Source organism: Oryx dammah, unplaced genomic scaffold, assembly GCF_014754425.2.
Source record: "Oryx dammah isolate SB20612 unplaced genomic scaffold, SCBI_Odam_1.1 HiC_scaffold_1, whole genome shotgun sequence".
NCBI lineage: Eukaryota > Metazoa > Chordata > Mammalia > Artiodactyla > Bovidae > Oryx > Oryx dammah.
This window is the reverse complement of record NW_024070185.1, coordinates 48,267,767-48,290,988: the sequence shown is the minus strand read 5'-3', so window position 1 is coordinate 48,290,988 and position 23,222 is coordinate 48,267,767. Positions and strand designations below refer to the sequence as shown.

The following is a 23,222-nucleotide window of genomic DNA, read 5'->3' as shown; positions in this document are numbered from 1 at the left end:
AACCTAATCAGTTATTTTCAGGCAATTTATGGAGAGTTACCATTTTAGAGTCTTACAAGGAGCATGGGTATTTCTAATCCACTTTCAAGATGCTATTTTCCCCTTAAAATTCTTGGGGAAATCTTCAGAGGGTCAGTTGGGGATTTCAGAACTTAAATCACCTTCTGAATTTAAGCTGGATATATTTGAATGTCATGATCCACTTGACATGATCGATTACTAATCTGCTATGTTATAGAATATTCTATAACTTCATTTGGATTTAGGGAGTTTCTGTTAGTTTACATATGATGCACAATGAGTGATCCAGAAATTTAAAAATGTCCTGAAGTAATTTTTGTGACACAGGAAAATGTTAAATAAGAAAACAGGATAAAAACTAAATACATCTTGCGATTCAAAATATTTTATCAAGTCTGTGTGTGTGCATGAATCTGAGAAAAAAATACACCAAATGTTAACAGAAGTTATTCTGGCTGCTGGAATTAAGGGTTCTTTTGCTTTTTACATTTTATTAAAATTTTCTAAATTTGCTTTAATGAAAATGTACCACTACTATAGGTTTTTAAATGACCAAGGATTTGTATGAAAACTTCTGGGTGTATAGGAAGATGTGTGTTATATAACATTTAAGTTCCCAGAAGAGGTCAAGTATTTCAGGTCCAAAGTTTCACAGACACATTGTTCCATTATTCATAAATCCTAAGTCACCAGGACCCATTCTGATAAAGGCAGCTGTACCATCCAAGGCAATTCATGACAAGAGAACTTTGAGAAAAAGACCTTAAGAACTCTTGTCACCATCCTATAATGCTGTTTCCTTCTCTCACTGGTTGTAAAACAGGTTTGGAAGTGGCATTCCCTCTTTTAGATGCTGTCCATGTCACAGGATGGGAATATTGAATATTTTCAGCAGCTCTCTGGAAACTGAAAGAACTCAAATTTCTAAAAAATGTTTAATTTAAATCAGGTAAATACTTAGGTTGGAGAAGGTGATGGCAACCCACTCCAGTACTCTCGCCTAGAAAATCCCATGGACGGAGGAGCCTGGTAGGCTGCAGTCCATGGGGTCGCGAAGGGTCGGACACGACTGAGTGACTTGACTTTTACTTTTCACTTTCATGCATTGGAGAAGGAAGTGGCAACCCACTCCAGTGTTCTTGCCTGGAGAATCCCAGGGATGGGGGAGCCTGGTGGGCTGCCATCTATGGGGTTGCACAGAGTAGGACACGACTGAAGCGACTTAGCAACAGCAGCAGAAGTGCTATAAAAACCTAACTTAGTTTTTAATTTATAGAAAGACTGGAAGTTAGCATGTCGTGTCCTAATGCTTCTTACACCACGAGCACTTGTTTGGAAAACACATTGCCTTTAGAAGGGTTTCCCTTGTGGCTCAGATGGTAAAGCATCTGCCTACAATGTGGATACCTGAGTTCGATCCCTGGGTTGGGAAGATCCCTTGGAGAAGGAAATGGCAACCCACTCCAGTACGCTTGCCTGAAAAATCCTATGGACCAAGAAGCTTCATAGGCTACAGTTGGACACGACTGAGTGACTAACACACTTAGAAGATGAAGCCCTTTGGAGACAATTTGTCATCTCGTATCATCTTCCTTGTGAAGCAGATCAAGACAAGGGAGTTTCATCCATATTGTAAATTTGGCAACATGTGTAAATCAATTATCTAATCTTATTACTACACAGTACAAAAGTAATTCAAGTAGAAATAAGCACTAGCTTTATTTACTCATCTGCATTATAATCTGAGATAATAAATTCAGCCCATCAACAGAATTCCATTTTGTACAGCATAGTAAAGTTTTTCATACAGATAACAGAAGGTTCTTTTCACAATGTTATTGCTGTAAGTTAAATTGATTCAATTTAATTAACAAGCATTTATTCAGTGCCTACCTGTGCACAGCACTATAACAGGCATACAAAAATTAGAAGATATGATCCCTGCTCATAGGGAGTGTACAATCTGGATAGGAAAGATGATTCATGCATATAATTTTTTTAAATTACAAATTACAGAAAAATCAGTAGAATAACAAACTCTAAGTTAAAGACAGGCGAGTCCAAAGGGAGCCTATAAAGAGAGTTATATGGTTGGTAATGGAGGCTAGTCAGGCATATTTGACCAGGGGAAGTAATCTTGAATTTGGTTTGATGGACGTGATGAGCACATGGATTGGCAGAAGAACAGAGTGCTCACTCTATGGCCAGGAGGAAAAACTCAAAGAGAGAGTTATACAAAATTAGTAAATCAATTGTAGGGAATGGCAGGCAAGTTGGCTTAGCTGGGGATGGGGTAGGGGTGGTGGTGGAGACACTGAGTTAAGAGATATAATTGAAGTCATGAAACAAAGTTGGCTGAGTGCATTGATTGTTACTAGTCAAAGCCAATTTAAATTTTAACAAGGTAATAATGTTTAAACATAGGTATAAATCACCCCCCTATATTAGTATGTGTTTTCCTAACCTTAACAAAAAATCAAAGAAAAGGTACAGAATTTTAGACTCCAAACTCAGGAGATATGATCATTGGAGGTCGTGATCAGATTGTGATGGAATAGTACTCACTTAATGGTATCATTTTTCTTTTAACTCACAAAGTTATATTTAAAGTAAAGTAAGACTTATATATCTCCTTAAGGTGTCAAGACCTTCAACCCAGTGTTGATCAGGCCCCTAATTCACTTGGGACTTTTCTTCTAAAAAGCCCATTCCTTCTCATACTGAATCTAGCATAAACAAAAAGGTTTTGGGTATGCATTTGTGGATGAACCATGGTTGGGGAGACAGAATGAAAAGGGAAAACAAGATAATTTCCAAAAAATGAGTTAATAAATGATTACAATGAATACTTTTATCAAGATATTTCTGAATTTAGAAGAAAAAAAAAAGGTGAAGTATCCCCATTTCCAGACTAAGAAAACTAAGGCAGAAGAAATGTATAAAATGAAAGTCCATATGAGCAAAAGATTTTTAAATTAACTCAGCAAGTAAGCTAGTGATCCATACTGCAGGATCACACACACTTTTAAACTCAATTCATTAAAGAAAATGTCAGGGGAGTGGTTGAGGGGAGAAAGTGGTGGTGGGGGAACAAATCCTTAATTTGGAAGAAGGTAGAAACCTTGTTTTGTTAGTTAGGGCAAGTGACGCCTTGATTGATCAGCGAGACCTTGATAATCCATCAGGTTTAGAACAGGGTAGAATCAACTCTTCATGCTTTGTCCTCTGGGCCTTCATGAAAGTCACTGACTTAGAAATGCGTGATGAGGAATACTTCTGGGCCTCCAGAATATCCATGAAAATTACTGGCCACCAGCAGCTGCAGCTATTCAAATTAATTAAATAAATAAGAGAGAGGAAGAAACAGAAAAAGAAGATAAAGAAGAGATAAGGAAAAATTCGTTTCAGTGTGCATAATTGTTCTGAATGAGATGGCTTAAAATCTGTATCTTCCAAATGTGCTCCGTGTTGCCATAATATCTTTTGCCAAATATCTCTATATTTCTTATTTTATAAAATCTGCACAAATTCTAAAGAAAAGAGAATAAAAGTTCTCTTTTGGTAACATTTATTCATTCATTATCGCTTATATAAGCAGTATAGAAATGTATTCCTTTCAAATTTTTCCCAGTAAAAGAATTCCTCATTGTACAGTAGATATTTAGTAGGTATTTGAGTGACTGATATATAAAGTCCTATATTAAGTCCTGAGGAAACAACTATAAATTATACAGTCTCTGTCTTCACAAAGGTTATACACATTTTTAAACAAATTATGGAAAAAATCAGAAAAAAAAGCATGCAATAACATCATGTCACTATTTAAAAGAATAAAGAAAACAATATGCCTTAGCTAGAATTCAGATCTTAGAAGTCAGAACATTTTGTCAATTATACCTCAGTAGAGTTAAAAAAAAAAAATTAATGCAGTTAAGAAACAAGTAGCAGAATACCAAAAAAAAAAAAAAAAAAGCACACAAAACATAAGACAAATATAATCCAAGGACATGGCATTGGAAGTTGCTACATCCACATATGCCACCATGAAGGTTGGCCAACATAATAAGAATGTAGTATTGAAAGACCCACAGAGAAATGGGGCTCAGTCCTGATTGCTTCTAAACTTGGGGTAAAATGTGACTGGAAGTATTACATACCACACCCCTGTTCATTTGTGTGAACTAATACATTTCTTTTCTACTTAAGCTAATTTGGATTGAGGTTTTCTATTATTAACATTATTAATTATGGGGGAGATAGGGGACTGGAATGCAAAAGTAGGAAGTCAAGAAACACCTGGAGTAACAGGCAAATTTGGCCTTGGAATACAGAATGAAGCAGGGCAAAGACTAAAAGAGTTTTGCCAAGAAAATGCACTTGTCATAGCAAACACCCTCTTCCAACAACACAAGAGAAGACTCTACACATGGACATCACCAGATGGTCAACACTGAAATCAGATTGATTATATTCTTTGCAGCCAAAGATGGAGAAGCTCTATACAGTCAACAAAAACAACACCAGGAGCTGACTGTGGCTCGGATCATGAACACCTTATTACCAAATTCAGACTTAAATTGAAGAAAGTAGGGAAAACCACTAGACCATTCATATATGACCTAAATCAAATCCCTGATGATTATACAGTGGAAGTGAGAAATAGATTTAAGGGCCTAGATCTGATAGATAGAGTGCCTGATGAACTATGGAATGAGGTTCGTGACATTGTACAGGAGACAGAGATCAAGACCATCCCCATGGAAAAGAAATGCAAAAAAGCAAAATGGCTGTCTCAGGAGGCCTTACAAATAGCTGTGAAAAGAAGAGAAGCGAAAAACAAAGGAGAAAAGAAAAGATATAAGCATCTGAATGCAGAATTCCAAAGAATAGCAAGAAGAGATAAGAAAGCCTTCCTCAGGGATCAATGCAAAGAAATAGAGGAAAACAACAGAATGGGAAAGACTAGAGATCTCTTCAAGAAAATTAGAGATACCAAGGGAACATTTCATGCAAAGATAGGCTTGATAAAGAACAGAAATGGTACGGACCTAACAGAAGCAGAAGATATTAAGAAGAGGTGGCAAGAATACACAGAAGAACTGTACAAAAAAGATCTTCATGACCCGGATAATCATGATGGTGTGATCACTCACCTAGAGCCAGACATCCTGGAATGTGAAGTCAAGTGGGCCTTAGGAAGCATCACTATGAACAAAGCTAGTGGAGGTGATGGCATTCCAGTGGAGCTATTTCAAATCCTGAAAGATGATGCTGTGAAAGTGCTGCATTCAATATGCCAGCAAATTTGGAAAACTCAGCAGTGGCCACAGGACTGGAAAAGGTCAGTTTTCATTCTAATCCCAAAGAAAGTCAATGCCAAAGAACGCTCAAACTACTGCACAATTGCACTCATCTCTCATGCTAGTAAAGTAATGCTCAAAATTCTCCAAGCCAGGCTTCAGCAATACGTGAATCGTGAACTTCCTGATGTTCAAGCTGGTTTTAGGAAAGGCAGAGGAACCAGAGATCAAATTGCCAACCTCCGCTGGATCATGGAAAAAGCAAGAGAGTTCCAGAAAAACATCTATTTCTCCTTTATTGACTATGCCAAAGCCTTTGACTGTGTGGATCACAATAAACTGTAGAAAATTCTGAGAGAGATGGGAATACCAGACCACCTAACCTGCCTCTTGAGAAATCTGTATGCAGGTCAGGAAGCAACAGTTAGAACTGGACATGGAACAACAGACTGGTTCCAAATAGGAAAAGGAGTATGTCAAGGCTGTATATTGTCACCCTGCTTATTTAACTTATATGCAGAGTACATCATGAGAAACGCTGTACTAGAAGAAACACAAGCTGGAATCAAGATCGCCAGGAGAAATATCAATAACCTCAGATATGCAGATGACACCACCCTTATGGCAGAAAGTGAAGAGGAACTAAAAAGCCTCTTGATGAAAGTGAAAGAGGAGAGTGAAAAAGTTGGCTTAAAGCTCAACATTCAGAAAACAAAGATCATGGCATCCGGTCCGATCACTTCATGGGAAATAGATGGGGAAACAGTGGAAACAGTGTCAGACTTTATTTTTGGGGGCTCCAAAATCACTGCAGATGGTGACTGCAGCCATGAAATTAAAAGACGCTTACTCCTTGGAAGAAAAGTTATGACCAACCTAGATAGTATATTCAAAAGCAGAGACAGTACTTTACCGACTAAGGTCTGTCTAGTAAAGGCTATGGTTTTTCCAGTAGTCATGTACGGACGTGAGAGTTGGACTGAGAAGAAGGCTGAGCGCTGAAGAATTGATGCTTTTGAACTGTGGTGTTGGAGAAGACTCTTGAGAGTCCTTTGGACTGCAAGGAGATCTAACCAGTCCATTCTGACGGAGATCAGTCCTGGGATTTCTTTGGAAGGAATGATGCTGAAGCTGAAACTCCAGTACTTTGGCCACCACATGCGAAGAGTTGACTCATTAGAAAATACTTTGATGCTGGGAGGGATTGGGGGCAGGAGGAGGAGGGGATGACAGAGGATGAGATGGCTGGATGGCATCACTAACTCAATGGACGTGAGTCTGAGTGAACTCCGGGATTTGGTGATGGACAGGGAGGCCTGGCGTGCTGTGATTCATGGGGTCGCAAAGAGTCAGACACAACTGAGTGACTGAACTGAACTGAACTGAACTGAACTGAGGAGTCTTACTAATATAAAGAGTTTTAGAATTAGAAATGAGGGAAGATTTAGAAAAGATTTTCAAAAAATTCATCACTTTTCCATGCATAAAGCAAAACATATCAGTAATTTTGGCAAGTGTTTAAAAATTAAGGAAAATAGCACTAAGTCTTGTCTGACTCTTTGTGACCCTGTGAACTCTAACCTACCAGGGTCCTCTGTCCATGGGATTCTCCAGACAAGAATGGGTTGCCATTTCCTGCTCCAGAGTATCTCCCTGACCCAGGAATCAAACCCAGGTCTCCAGTATTGCAGGCAGATTCTTTAACAACTGAGCTACGCAGGAAGTCAAAAATTAAAGAGGTTAAAAAGTAAAAGAGGTTAATGAATTAGAGAACGCTCTGGGAAATCAATAATGATGAGCCTAGAGGATTCTCTTAGTATCTTCCCAAAGTGTCCATCCATGTACAAAAATGGTCAAAATGGGCAGGAGAGATTGTATATCTGTCTCTGCTATTTGTATAACTATATGGATGTTTCCTTCATCTTCCATCAATTAGTAAAAGCCTTTTTCTATCACTAATGCTACTTTTATGTTCCTGAATTTTTCTTTGTCTTTTCTTTCTCCCACTGGAAAATAACTGAACCCTGGATATGAAGCCTGAAAGGGCTGAAAAGGTGGACTGTAAAGAGTATAAGATGACTTGCTGTGGCAATAATGCCTCTCTGCACCAAATGCCCCATTTTGAGAGGGGGAAAAAAAAAGGAAGAGTATACTGTTTGTAGGGGAAAAAGAATGCAAACATAGCAGAGCTCAAACCTGCTCGCGCAGCTGCCATTTTCTTGTTTCGCATTTTGTTCTCCAAAGCTTGCTAGCAATAAAAAATAATAAAAAAAGAAGAACATGAGATTTCCTGGTGTTTTCTACAACTTGACATGAATGAAGACAAATATTTCTCTGAAATATATTGTATCCTACCTGTTTCATCTTCTTTTTTAGATCCAAATTTGCTGCCTTCTGGCCCTTTGCAGTAGCATTGAGATAATAGATGGTCAAACTAAGTTCAAAAAATAAAATAAAATGTATGGTATTTGTCAGTTCCTCAAGATTCTGCTTAAATTTACATTACTTAAATCATAGAATATTGGCCCTGGAGTGACTTTAAGATATTTTCTACTCCGAACTTCTATTATGTAGATAAAAGACTGAAGTACAGAGAGGTGAAGAAGCATGTTCAGAACTACACAGTGACTAGGCTGGATCTAGGAAGTGGCACCTAAGGCTCCTCCTTCACAGCCCAGGGCTTCTGTCTGATATACCTTACTGCCAAATTTTAGCTGTTCCTTGGAAATGTAGTAATATCATTTTATGTTATAATTGAAAACGGCATTTTAAATTGATACCAATGGCATCCAAGGGAAGAGGAAATCCCTTGAAGCTTAAGGAATGTGTAGAATAAAAAGGAGACTGACTCTCCACTTTAAATTCCCTCCTTGGGCTTTTACAACGAACACTATAATCCTCAGTCATAGTTAATTAACATGGCCTTTTTATCCATAGGATGTGTTGCTTGCCTTTCTCCTTCAAAAGAAAATGTCTCAGAAAAGAATAGTCTTGGCATATAAGTGACATTTACATTTCTCAAAAGAGCAAATTCCAGCCAAACATTTTTGCAAAAATAAACACATTCATCTTCACTTAAAGCAAAATAAACAAAGGAAAAAATGCAGTGAAAAAAAAAAGGTAACAGGCATTGCCCTTTATTGCAAATAACTGGATATAGAACACATTGCCTCTACTCCAACATGTCAGATCATAACCTTTATGAGCCATCTGCTGCTAGCATCACAGTTATTGATATCGTTTCTGCTGGGTTTATTTCTTATACAAGTGTTGGGAGTTTGAATGATGTTATATACTTGAAAACACCTGGTGTAATATCTGGGATGAAGTAGGTGCTCAATATTTGTTTGTGTGTATTACAAGAATTTTCTTAGAAAAGTGTCTGGATTTGGAGAAAGAACTCAAAGATCTCACAAATCATTTGCAGACTGTAATTCTCTATTCATTCATCGCTTTTTCTGTCTTGAGATACACTTTCAGTGAGGAATACTCATAGATCATTTTTTAGTCTCCAAAGGAATGAAACTGCCTGCAGAGAATTAGCTTAAACTCAGTTAACCCAAAACCATCCAAGCTGATTGAATATGATTCACTGGGGAAATTCAAAATGCTTGTAAACATTCTCTAATTAAAGGTAATAAAAAGCCAAACCAATTTTATGGACACCATTAAGTATTGAAGATGAGATTTTAGTATCTGAAACATCAAATCAACAATAAACTGAAATTCAGGTTTAAAATCAGAATCTCAGAACTAAAATCAACCTTGTGGGACATCTATTTGATCTTACATCCTTCCGGTTTCCATTTAGACAGCCTATATCAGGGGTGGCCAAACTATGGCCTCCAGGGCAAATCTGACTCCCAGCCTGTTATGTATGACCCATGACCTAAGATTGGTTTTTATATTTTAAAATAGTTATAGAAGTATTTAAATAACATCCTCAACTTTGCCTCTTGGATCACAAAGTCTGAAGTATCTACTATTAATATCTTGACCCTTTAAGGAAAAGTGTGCTGACCATGGGTGTAGAACATCTCAGATAAGTGGCTTCCAACTCTTATGAGCATAATCATTTAGCCTGAACCGGGTGTTCGGTGCTAAATAAGTAGAGGGTGGGGAGGTGGGGAATAAGAAGACATGAGCTTGAATTTTACTTATTAGCTGTTTGATTTGGGACACATCTTCCATGTGCTTTCAATGATATGATTAATGTGGCCAACTTCTTAAGGTTATTGTGGAAATTAAATGGGTTAATATATGGATCGTGCCTGGAACAAGGGCAGTGTTCATTCCTCTCCCATACCCTCAAGGTAGCTTATGAAATCTTTAATTAGCAGCATTAGAACAATGTTGCTCCTTTGCTTAGAAATAAATCTGTCTCTCACTAATTTAAGAATATAGTCATAAAATCTGACATTAAGTTTTGTGTGTGTGTTTTAAAACAAGACTTCCTTTTTACCATGAAAGCCACATGATACTTAATACGGTCTCCGTAGCTGCTGAATCATAAAAACTCAGAGAAGGAAAATCACTTCCAGGGCTATCTGGGGAAACATGCTGCCTCCAGCAGGTTATGTTCTAACACATCTGCGCCAGAGATTCACTATCAGATTCCTAATGCCACCCCATGATCAAGGTTCTGTAATATATAAAAGAATCTGTTATGTTTAATTATCCCTACAGGCTATTAGCTCTCCCTCAAAGAAGGCATCACGGTGTCAGAGGTGAGTGCTGGATTTACTGTCAAAGCCTTCCTATCATTTTGCTGTATTCTCACCTAGGGGAAAACCAGCCCCTGCCTCTAAGTCCGTTTCTCAATTTATAAACTCGAAGAGGACACCTGCCATCATGGGCGTGGCTTGTGACCACAGCCACTGCAGAGAGGATCACAACAACTTGGCCCAGAGCCCAGTTCATTTACTTAAACCACTGGGAGTTCTCCCCTGAGATTTCCTAGTTTCACCTGTATTTAAACAAATCAGAGTGTCAAGAGTGTCCACAAGAGTGGTTTCACTGGCCGAGAGCAGTAGCAGTTCCAGACTTTTCATTTATGAGGGACTTGGGGTTTGAAAGGAAGGACTGGGGCACTTTTTGCAGCTCTTCCATAGGGAGCATATTTTCTTTGCTTAGAACGTAAGTTTATCTGTGGTGGCCGAGAGTCAGAAACCAAAGAAAGTCATATGGGAACAAAAGCCCCCTCTCAAGTTTCCCTTTGGGTATCACCTCTGACTTTGAAAGGAAAGACTAAATGACCTTTCCAAGAGCCTTCTGGTCCTCTGATTCTATTATGGGCAGACACAGTTATTGATGGCCTTTTAGGAATAAGGACAGGGTAATTTTTAAGACCCTTTAAGCCTTCAGCCCTGAAATACAGCCTATAGGGCCCTCAAGGGGAATATAAACTTAGAGGCTCATCATTTCTATGTGTTTACAGCCATCTGCTTTATGGAAAAAGAGGTTGGGGGCAGGGGCGGGAGGGAAGCCTGATGTGCTGATTAGATTTAGCATTTATGTTTCCCTTGCTTTAGCTGTTTACTGATAATTATTTTGGTTACTTGGGAACAAATCTTATAATCCTAGGCTGGCAAATACAGATGCAGATGGCTATGAATTACATGCAATAGGATGAGAATATGGCTCATGAATTTTAGCCTCTCACCACAGTGTAATCAGTGCTGAATTTGGTTAGGTTACAGCACAACCCCTGGGGAGAAAGAGAGAGTTGAAAACACTGACACTTAAAAGGAGCAGGAAGAACATCACAAAGGCTCTTTCTATGAGGAGGGAAAGCACATACGCCATGACCAAAACTACAGCAATAACCAGTCCAGGATTAGAAAGCTGTCTCAAGATCTTTGCCATCCAGCTTGGAAAATCATGCTCCAGCGTTTCTCCAATGACTTCAAACATCCTATTTTTGCCACTGAAAAAAAAGAGAGACGTTTATTTTAAACAGATGTAAAAACCATGGTTACAGCAAGAAAAGGAGAAATTTTTCTCAAACACTGCCTAAGTACTCTTTCAGGTTAGAAATCTGCTGTTTAGCTACAACTCCTGATACTTCAAACTCATACTGTCAACATATGGATGAGATATGAGAAATGTTATATCAATGCAAACAGAGACCAAGCAATTAGGAAATTAATCATAGAATCAGGAGATTTTTTTTTTAATTGGGACATAGTTGATTTACAATGTTGTGTTAGTTTCAAGTGTACCTCAAAGTAAATCATTTACACATATACATGCATCCACTCTTTTTCAGATTCCTTTCCCATGTAGGTCATTGAGCAGATTTCCCTGTGCTATACAGTAGGTCTTTATTAGTCATCTATATTATATATAGTAGTGTGTATATGTCAATCTCAATCTCCTAATTTATCCCTCTCCCCGAGGAGAAGACTTTTTAAAGCTATATTTCTAAGGTTTGGGTTACTTTGTGAATAAATATATAAAATATGAATATATAAAGTAAGATCCATCATGCAAAATTATTTTTTTCTGAATATGCATATAGATTTTGCTATAAAATGTGTCATTTTCAGAAAAGATATTGAATTTTTTACCAGCAAATTGTATGTATCATGAGAATAAAGGTTGGCATAACACTGAGTAGAATATTTTCATTTTACTTTTGTCTTTTGACCTTTATACATTCTTAACCTCTAAATAAACGTGACCCACAAGTTCCAGATCAGATTGTTTCTCTCCTGATCTAACTAATTGTATCTTTTAGTAGACTGAAAGTGACTTCAACTATCTTGTCAGGAGTCACTAGACTGCTAAGTCACTTCAGGCGTGTCCGACTCTATGCGACCCCATAGACGGCAGCCCACCAGGCTCCCCCATCCCTGGGATTCTCCAGGCAAGAACACTGGAGTGGGTTGCCATTTCCTACAGAGATATAAATTTTGCTTCACAAATTATAGATCTATACACTAATTAGCAAAACCTATGATACATAAGAGGGAATGAAGCTTATTGACAATTTAAGATTATATCAACCTATCCCACCAAAGTTTATTCTTCCTCATCTATTCTAGCTGACCATGCTTTACCATGATGTGTGGAATATAGCCAGAGTGAGGAGACAGGCAGGGAGGACAAGAGAAGATAGAACAACCCACCCCCCACCCTTCTCCAGCCTCTCAGGCTGTGGATAATGAATATCAGACTCAGGAAACTGGAATTTTACAAAATCATTCTTACCCCTAAAGTCTTCTCTGCGTCTAGTGTATAAGAAATGTGAAGCTATTAGCATCTTTGAGGGTTCTTGGGTGCCTTTTCCAGGTTAGGTCTCTTATCAGGAGCCCAGATCTTTTATTATACACACACTTTAGAAGCATCTACAAATCCCAACAGTCCCTTTTTCTGACAGGTTAACCAAAATATGCCACTTTGTCATATTCCTAGAAGTCTCTTCCAACCTGTTGTAAGTATACAGCTAAGTGAAATGCTACTGAACTTAAATTTACAGCTCTCTTGGGCATAGCTCCATCCACCTCAGATTAAAATAGTCTAGTCTGTCTTTTCAGGCAGATGGAAAGTCCCACCTGACCATAATTGATGCCCAACATATCCCTACACCTCCTCTAGTGCTTAGTGCACAATAAACATTCTTCATTAATTAACTCAAATTACAGGCCAACACTCTACTGTGTTTGGGCTTTTGAAATGAAAATGTTCTATCCCCAAGCTGTAGTGCTTCCTTTGTGGTTCAGCTGGTCTTACCAGGATTCGATCCCTGGGTTGGGAAAATCCCCTGGAGAAGGGAAAGTCTACCCATTCCAGTATTCTGGTCTAGAGAATTCCATGGACTGTACAGTCCATGGGGTCACAAAGAGTTGGACACAACTGAGCAACTTTCACTTTCAAGCTGTAGAAGTCAGCTACACTATTAAGAAAAACTGATACATCAAATGAGTAATGTAATAACAGTGTCATGCTATATAATATAAACCTATACATATTATATGATCTCAGTTTGAACTGCATAAAAAAGAACACCATAACACAAAATGCCAAAATGCTGAGAGTTGTTATTTTGGGTCTTTGGGGTTATGGCTAGTGTGTATTTTCATGTGAAAATGTTTCTATAATTTCCATGTTTTCTAGGATAAACACATGTTACCTTTGCAGCTAGATGAAAATGCATAAAGTTGTTATTACCATAACGTAGCAAGGAGGTGTGTAAGAACCTCTGGGTGTGTGTGTTCAGTCACTTCAGTCATGCTTGACTCTTTGTGACTCCATGGACCATAGCCCCCAGGCTCCTCTGTCCATGAGATTTTCCTGGCAAGGGTACTGAAGTGGATTACCATTTCCTTCCCTAGGTGTGAGAACCTAGAGAACTAGAAATTGTTCAGAATTATTAGTGAAGGTGCTGTGGGGAGAAGCATCAAGTGTCAGGAAATGCGGTCGAGCAATTAGAATTTTCTTCATCTGGACACCAAAGAAATCATTTTTTAATCGTCAAACTGTTAAGGTAAATTCACTTCATGGCCTATTGGAATAATTTTCTGGAAAATTCACCCTCCCTGACCAGTTGTTATGATACCAGAACAAGCAGAATATCTCATCAAATTGCTTTGCAGAATGGTCTTCTAAGGTATTGTAGTCATCTTACCTGAAAATGTACCTGCACTTGGGCGAGATTGCCCATGACCGTGTCCCCATTAATCTACCTCAAATGCATGTTTATCAATTTGCTGCCCACCCAGGTGCCAAGTAGGGTCAAACACCCCTCTCTAGGCAGGCTGGGCCGACCACCTCGAACTCAGGATCCCTTAAGATGGCAAGTCATGAGGTTCCTACTATTACATGCTTTCTCACCTCACTACCAAGGTAGGAAAATGCTTTAAACTTTAAAATCCAATGAATAAACCAAGTATACATTCTTTTGCTCCAGGAAAAGTAGACTAAATATTACAGATATACCCCTTTCCCAGTGCTCCACTAAAAACATTTACATTTCCTTCTTGATCTCAAAATAGTCATATATATATGACTATATGTGTATATATATGTGTGTCATATATATACATATATATACACACACACATACACATACTGTTAATTTGCCAAAGTTTGCCAATTTGGAAACAGTTGGTCAAAATCAGATACTATTCCTTAGATACAGACTAATTTTTACTAATTAAAATAATAGTAACTCAGTGTGATTTAAAGAGAGGGAGAAGAATTAGACTTCAAAAGCTAAAACTGTGCAGTAACCAGCTCAATGATATTTTTAATATCAATGGACATTTCTTACCACTGCCCAGCTATATGTTGACCTTGTAGGGTTTCTCTCGAAGACAGCTAAATTCCTTCAATTTTTCTGATAAGGATACACTTCCAATTAAAAAGTTAAAACTTATCCTGGATATTTAATTGTGTGGGTAATTTCCAATTAACTAAAGTTTTTAGATGGCTCATCTCTTGAACTTTCTATCCTGAGCAATTGCTTTCAAAACTGCAGTTTCACATTTAGCCTCCAGATGTCACTGTTTGCATTATTTATTTCAGCCCACCTGGTTGGGGCAAGGAAACAGGACTTGTCAACTTCAGCTTTCTGAATATGTATGACAGGACTCTAGCAGTTTTGATTTAATCAATAGGCTTAACATTTTCTTAATTTCTTTTCCAGTAAAGCAGTAATAACAGACTATTATTAAAATGAAAATATCTCTTTTATACCTAAGTCTGTGAGCAAGGAAATTTGACCTTAACAACTTGGTTCTGAGGGCATGAAGGGTATGTCCATTATTGCATCGTGCTTGCCATTCACATGACTTTTCACATTCTCATTTCCTCACTGAAAAGTAGAAATAACTCAGATGCATGCTGATCAGTGACGCAACATGCTGAGATTCATGGGGGGACTGGTGGGAGAATGAAATCAATCTTCCAGACCTGGAACCTTTGCTTTCTTAGTTAAGTGTCACAGAGAGAACTCTGTCATAGAGAACTGTAGAGAAGTATATTTCTAAGAGCCTTCTTGACTCTTTATTACTGACTTGATTGATTTATCCTTGTTATTTGAGGAGAATATACATGAGGAGCATCCTTAAATTTTTTACTAGCATGTAGAATTTGGATTATAAATGATGTGACTCTCTTTATATACATTATTATCTAATAATGATCCCACTTCCTAAGTACCTTGTGGAGTAATCTTTCTTTCCTCCCACCTTCCTCCTTCCTTCGCTCCCTTCATTTCCTCCCTCTCTCTCTCTCTTGCCCCTTCCCTTCCTTCCTATTTTTATTTTTTTCAATTAAGTGGTTCATGTTAGAAGTAATAGTAGCTTTCCAATGTCTGAATGAGATGACCTAGCACCAAGAAAACGTTCACATCTAGACTAGTGTAATCACACCTTTCTCTTTGCTATCTCCTTATATGCAAATAGCTCAAATTCATTGTACATATTTCACATGGGCAGAGCCTGAAGCAGTTAAATTATTTTCCCTTTTATGACTGTCAATGAAAATAGATGGATCTTGCTTAAGAATTTCCATGCCCTATACTGAGTCTGAATACCCCAAAGATATTCCTATAGACCAAAATGTTGGTTTTGGCGGGGGGGGGAAAGATCGCTTATACTATGAGTGACCATTTTTATCTCCACCTCTGAAAGAAAACTATGCCCAAAACGAATCGCAAAGGTAAGAACCTGAAGGGGCCACAATCAAAAGATGGTGGGAGGGACACGATCATGTACAGGACGGGCATGGTGGACAGGAAGAGGATGAGCAAGAGCATTCCCAGGTAGAAGTTATTCGATCTGGAAGCTTTGAAGACCCTGGCCTCAGGAACATTGCAACACATCACAGCCCAGCACTGGAAGTACATGGATGTATGGAGCCGAAGGATATTGATGCCTGGGAGGCTGGGAGCGAAGAAGGAGCCCATCCTAGAAAGAAGAACAGAACTCTTCTCACCATGGAGCTTCACTCCACAACGAAGTCACCAAGCATCTGTTTATTTTACATCGTGTTTGTTTGCCAAAGGCAGAAATGTGTTGCCACTTTTAGTCACATAAACCCTTTACGCTAATAAACTTAATTTATTTCCATCTCTTATACACATTCTACCATCTTCCTGATTATTTCAGGTATTGCATATACGTCTTTCACAGAAACTCTGTTGATCACTCACCATATCCACTTATCACTGGTAAATTTAAACAACAGACCAAACAATATATTACATTCATTTTACTTCTCTCTTCTACTTCTAAAAACAGTCTACTTTACCTTAATGTTCATATCATTGATTAATATATTGAAAAATTTAGCCTCAAAAAAACTCCCCCCCAAAAATTAAAAATTAGCTTTTTTTATAAGTAACTCTTAAAGCTACCCATTATATTCAAATAAACTGCAAATGTGTGTTAATTATTTTGTCATGGCTAGTTAATTTTTACTTAATGAAAGAAAAAGTTAAAATAAGTTTTTCTTATGTTCTTTTTGTTTGTGGCGGTTATGATATTTTAGAGCTGATGGGAATAATCTGTGCCTAATAAGGTACTATGTTTTGTTGATATTCAATTGTAAGCTTTATGTGTTTTTGAGATGAAAATTCGACATATCCACTTAATTTTGTTTATCTGTTTATTCGCTTACTTTAGTTTGTCCTGGAAGTCCACTGATCTGTACATGCAATTTTTTTTAGGTATTTTAAAATGCCACTTTTAAACAGGAACCATTTGGGTAAGATCACTTTTAACTTGCTGACTTCAGTGGTTATTTCACAAAAAATTTCAACTTCCATTGATGAGAAAATCCATTAGCACCATAAAGCCACATTAATGGCAATTTATTAATCCAAAATCCAAAAGTGGATACATGTACACTTATTTCAGAAATACAAGCAGTGTCCTATCTTTTGAACTGTCCCAAATATAATAAAATCCAGCAATTCTAGTTAGGGTTTGCACATTCTATTTCCTGGTTACATGGAATAATTGTTTTAATCAATCCAATATAGATTTGGTATATTATAAGGGAGAGACATTACTTTGCCGACTAAGGTCCGTCTAGTCAAGGCTATGGTTTTTCCAGTGGTCATGTATGGATGTGAGAGTTGGACTATAAAGAAAGCTGAGCACCGAAGAATTGATGCTTTTGAACTGTGGTGTTGGAGAAGACTCTTGAGAGTCCCTTGGACTGCAAGGAGATCCAACCAGTCCATTCTGAAGGAGATCAGCCCTGGGATTTCTTTGGAAGGACTGATGTTGAAGCTGAAGCTCCAATACTTTGGCCACCTGATGCGAAGAGCAGACTCATTTGAAAAGACCCTGATGCTGGGAAGGATTGAGGGCAGGAGGAGAAGGGGACGACAGAGGATGAGATGGTTGGATGGCATCACCGACTCAATGGACATGGATTTGGGTAGACTTTGGCCATTGGTGATGGACAGGGAGGCCTGGCGTGCTGCGGTTCATGCGGTCACAAAAGAGTCGGACATGACTGAATGACTTAACTGAAGGCGTAAGGGGTTGAGTTAGATGAAGAAGTTATTTTCTGCTATAATTGAACTTGTGCAACCCAACATTAAACCATTTCATTGAAAAGTGATAATTTATTACAGTTTGTGTTGTCTTCTTGGTAGGTTCCCATACAACAGATCTGAAAAATATTTAAACATACTAAATTGACCAAAGACTTTGTAGAAAGATGGACTATTTTTTAAAAAATAGTATGGACTTTGAGTGATGATGATTTGTCCATGTAGGTTTATCAATCATAACAAAGGTACAGCATTGTGGAAGATGTCAACAGAGGCTGTGCATGGGTAGGGGTAAGAGGTATATGGGAACTCGGTACTTTCCATTCAAAGTTGCAGTGAACCTTTAACTTCTCTAAGATATAAGGTTCATTAGTTTTTTAAAAATGAAGGTAAACTTTGGAACAACCTGGAACCCCAGAAATGTTAGCAGGTGAGTGACAGTCCCAGCTGAGGAGTCATAATTACAAAACACTAGATTATATTCCCAAATGTCAGTGTTTGTAAGGCAATATACTTACAGATGATTATGCTTGCACCCTCCTCAAAGTCAGGCTTAGCTACGTGATTTATTTTGGCCAGTAAATTAGAGATAAAAATGAAGTGTCTCACTACTGGGTGAAAACTTTAATAATGCTGTGGGTTTTTGTTCTCTTCTCTCTCTGCTGTTCTGACCAGTGACGCTCCAGAAGGGTGCTGTTCTGCCTTGGTCTATGAGACCATAGTGAGAGTAATTTACAGGAGCAGAGTCCTTTACCAACTCACATTTCACATGGAGTAAACAAGAAATAAACTTTTCCTTTTCTAAGTCGCTAAGATTTGGGGATTGTATGTCATTGGTACACAACTTAGTCTATCCTAAGATACAGTTTTAAATGGCAACCCACTCCAGTGTTCTTGCCTGGAGAATCCCAGGGACGGGGGAGCCTGGTGGGCTGCCGTCTATGGGGTCACACAGAGTCGGACATGACTGAAGTGACTTAGCAGCAAGATGCAAACTTGCCTAATTTCACATACATGTGTATCTATACATAGGCATGTGTCATTTATCTGTATGCACACATGTACACGCATATATGTAAGGGCATATGTATAGGTAAGTAAATTTAAGAATTTCAAAATAAATATCACACAGGCATTTTGAACAAATGACTCAAGAACATTAACCTAGAAAGAGAGATGCCAGCACAGTGATATCTGAATCTTAAAGCTTATTCCATCTTTGCCTGCTACTCACTAATCAGCTCAGCTCACTAAGTCCCTTACTCAGACCTGATTCCATCATCTGTCAGTTGAAGATCACTCTAATACCTTAGCCTTATAAAATGCTTTTCTTCCAAGAAGATCAAAGCAAAGGAAAGCTTCTTTTATTTAGCTCTCCTTATTATTCTAGTGACATGGTACATGTCAGGTAAATTACTCACATTTGATCAAGGGAGAAAACAAGATAGCAGACTGTGACAAGACTGGCAGGGAGATACAGGAGCCAGTGTTGGAACAATGTCCAAACCCATCTTCTTTCTCACTGTGTGTTCTCTGCTACTGCTACATCCTGCTCTGACAGAGACATGATCTGCTTCCATCATTTAAAAATATGATTACAAAACCTGTGCTGTCTGTTTTAAAAATATGTGTATAATATAGTTTTACTGATCAGTTCATTTCAGTCACTCAGTTGTGTCCGACTCATTGCGACCCCATGGACTGCAGCACACCAGGCTTCCCTGTCTATCACCAACTCCTGAAGCTTGCTCAAACTCATGTCCATCGAATCGGTGATGCCATCCAACCATTTCATCCTATGTCGCCCCATTCTCCTGCTTTCAATCTTGCCCAGCATCAGGGTCTTTTCTAATGAGTCAGTTCTTCGCATCAGGTGGCCGAAGTATTGGAGTTTCAGCTTCAGCATCAAACCTTCCAGTGAATATTCAGGACTGATTTCCTTTACGATTGACTGGTTTGATCTCCTTGCAGTCCAAGGGATTCTCAAGAATCTTCTCCAACACCACAGTTCAAAAGCATCAATTCTTCGGTGCTCAGCTTTCTTTATAGTCCAACTCTCACATCCATACATGACTACTGGAAAAACCACAGCTTGGACTAGACAGACCTTTGTCAGCAAAGTAATGTCTCTGCTTTTTAATATGCTGTCTAGGTTGCTCATAGCTTTTCTTCCAGGGAACTGATACTGATCATATTAGCTAATTCATAACAACATGGATTTTACCTATGATTGTTTGACAATTGTTTATATCTGTGTAAATAGCCTTGACTACTCAGAAACTCCTAAAGTAGTTATTGAATGTCTCCAGTCACAAACCAGTAATATTGAACACAAAATCTCCATACTCTTTCAATCGTTTCTGTAGAAAATGGCCAAATTCGGGTATCAGATCCTTACGCCTCATAAAATAGTGTGAGTACAAGGGAGCCTACTAAACTTAGACTACACACTCCCCCCACCACATCCCTACCCCCTCACCAATGTTCTGGGAAGGAGGAAAAGACCGTTTGTACAAATGGTTGACCCAAAGTAAATGATAGTTTTTTGCTTCTAGAACTCTGGGAAGCATGTAAATGTCTTATACACTCAAAAAACAGAATCACTTTCTAAAGTCCTCTTCAAACTAACCAGAAGCAAGATTCATTTGAAGGATGAATATAGAAAAAGTGATAGTGTAATGGTACTGCAAAGATTCTGAGATGGGTTTACCAGAAAATTGAAGAGCATTTTTTTTTTTGGATATTTAAGAATATCAGTATGAATAATAGTGGACTAAAGAGTGGCAAAATTACAGGCGAAAGCAATCAGGACACAATTATAAGCGCTTTGCTCACAATGACAACAAATTTCTAGGTCAATCTGTTGTCTTCACTATGAAAGCACAGGAGAGAGACATGCAGCATATGTCTGTACACATGGTGCCCACCAGGCCTGAGGGATTTATGACACTCTGCATAAGAGCCAAGGACTTTTAAAACTGGTAGAAGGCAATGGTTTCCCATTACCCCAACAGCAGTGTTAGCCATTTTCTGCCATGACAGCAGAATGCCCTACAGGAGATAAAAGATCAGAAGGTGAGCCCTTTGCTGTCTCTGTAGACAGTCACACGTTGAGCCACCTTGAATTTCCTCGCTGCCTGAAGAAGGATGCCTTTCACTCCTTAGTGATTCTCTGGACAGATGAGCCATAAATAATGTGTAAAACTTGGAGCAAGAGAACAGGAATCACATTTTAAAACATACCTGACGATGGAGAAGAGGATCTCTTTATGGTCTTCTCTGCAGGGCTTGACCTAGTGAGGCCCAGGAATTTGACGAGCCCCAACACAGGACGATGGAACCCTTGACTATAGTCCTCAGTTTATTTAAGCAAGATCATTTTAACAGTTGCAGAGAGGTCTGCCTTCACAAAGGTTTAACAATTCAGACTAGCCGTGGTTGTAGCAGTTGAGTAATATATGAAGCTCATGCAAAACTGACTCCAGTAACTAGCATAGGTACTTAGGACAATGGTGTGATCTTGGGCACAATATTTGTCCTGTGTCAATGGGATAAGGAAGCTCAGTTATAACTGCTTGTTGGTTGATATATATTAGTTAATTGTGACAGATTTTCAAGACACATGGTCCCCAGATGAATTTTTCCTGCTATGATTCAACTTTTGTAGTCAAAAATGTTTTCTACTGTATCAACTCATCTTAACTTGTCAGGATTTACAGTGAAAATGCTTTCATTTAATAAAAGATATGACAATCCTTTGTACAGGTGAAGAAATAATTCTGATGTGCAAATGGCCCCATGAAACAAGTTACCAAAAAAAATCATATTTCTAACTAAACCTTCCTAAAACATGTGTTTCATCTCTATCAAGTATTGAATTTGGTAAGGTAATATCTTTTTAAAGTAGCTATAAATTCCATTTAATACATATTCAATAGTGACCACAAGTAAGTTTCTCAGAAAGGTCTTATATAATTTCTTTCATTCTTAACATGCAGTCATGGGATCATTAATGTTTCACTGTGAGATCCTAGTGTCACAGACATAAAACTACAAAAAGCATTCAAATAATCTAGAAGCCAGAACCTAGACTCCCAGTATTTGAAGAAAAAGTGCTCTGCAAAACAAGATGCCTTATAGAATTAAGACTTCAAATCTGGGCAGAAAAGTAAACGCTACATAGCCATTCACTCTGAAAAACAAATGCTGAGTTAGGCACTGACTGTGGACTTCTCTAACACCAGGCTACAGTGCTTTGTGCAATAATGATCTTGCAGGCTCATTTCAAGTGATGAATTGTCCACAGTTGGCTTACCAGATCATTCCTTGATTGAAGATCAGAGCAAGGACATTGCCGCTGATGTCAAACTCAGTGTATGAAGGCTAAAGGAGACAGATATTCACATATGGATTAGCACCTCAAATGGCAAAAATTGAAAGGCAAGTTTTTCATATTTTTATACAGGTATGATTAGACTCTCAACTCCTTTCTAGAAGCAACAACAGCAGAATAATCAATACAATAAATAACTAGCAATGCATAAAATAAGACATCCTTTTTAACACCTAAGATTCATTTTTAGATGCTATCGCTTGATGCCGTGGAAGTGTGGTGAGACAGGCTCTCATACATTGCTGGCGAAGGTAAAACTTGGCATATGTTTATAGAAAACAATTTGACAATATCTGATTCTCTTTGACCCTGTAAATTTACTTCCAGAAATCTGTTTTAACAAATTAATCCTAAATGTTGACAAATTTTAAGAAGCAGAGATGTAACCATCTAAATGTTCAACATTGGTTAAGTTAAATACAGTATAACTATGCTATGATATATATTGCAGCTAATTACAATCACTGTTGGAAGGATATTTACATACCCAAAAGAAAATTGTGCTCTAAGGTTAAGCAAAAAATAGGTAAATATTATTTCTTTCAACTCAATACAGAACTATGCATAAAGAAAAAATTTAAAAGTAATCAGTATATTAATAGTTGTTATATGTAAGTAATGGATTATACCTTATTTTCTTAAGTTTTGCATACTTAAAATACTTTTCGACAAAAAATGTGAATTTCTTTTACAATTAAAAAAAGAGCTAAAAATACAACAAAGTTAAAGAAGTTATTCAACTCAATGTCCGATGTTCATATCCTAGATAATACCATCATGTTCAGGGCAACAGTACCTGGTTGTTCTTTGTATGCAGACACCACCAACTGGAAGTGAGCTGGGCATCTCAGCCCAAAGGTTTCCTAGTGACATATTAGGCATCTTAGAAGGAAAACTCTACCCATGGAGTAATGCTAGTTAGCCACAGTAAAGCTGGCTCTATTCAATTTGATATAGGGAATAATCAATCAGGAAATTGACTAATTGGTAACAAGAG

The 23,222-nt window shown here is 38.0% G+C and overlaps 1 protein-coding gene across 3 annotated transcripts in view; it reads right to left on the bottom strand.

Annotated features, from left to right (window-relative positions):
- Window positions 1-1,651: 1,651 nt before the first annotated feature.
- TMC1 (transmembrane channel like 1) overlaps window positions 1,652-23,222 on the bottom strand; it is a 132,093-nt gene continuing 110,522 nt past the window's right edge. Inside the window, exons 15-20 of one of the 3 annotated variants that reach the window (XM_040254141.1) lie at window positions 22,148-22,215; window positions 15,995-16,234; window positions 11,122-11,247; window positions 7,677-7,755; window positions 7,518-7,569; window positions 1,653-3,346 (exon numbers count right to left, since the gene is read on the bottom strand). In XM_040254141.1, coding sequence (XP_040110075.1) covers window positions 3,324-3,346; window positions 7,518-7,569; window positions 7,677-7,755; window positions 11,122-11,247; window positions 15,995-16,234; window positions 22,148-22,215 — 588 coding nt within the window. In that variant the 3' untranslated portion in view covers window positions 1,653-3,323. Of the gene's footprint in view, window positions 3,347-7,003; window positions 7,756-11,121; window positions 11,248-15,994; window positions 16,235-22,147; window positions 22,216-23,222 lie in introns of those variants that run through there. The other 2 variants (XM_040254092.1, XM_040254030.1) reach the window with 2 other exon arrangements.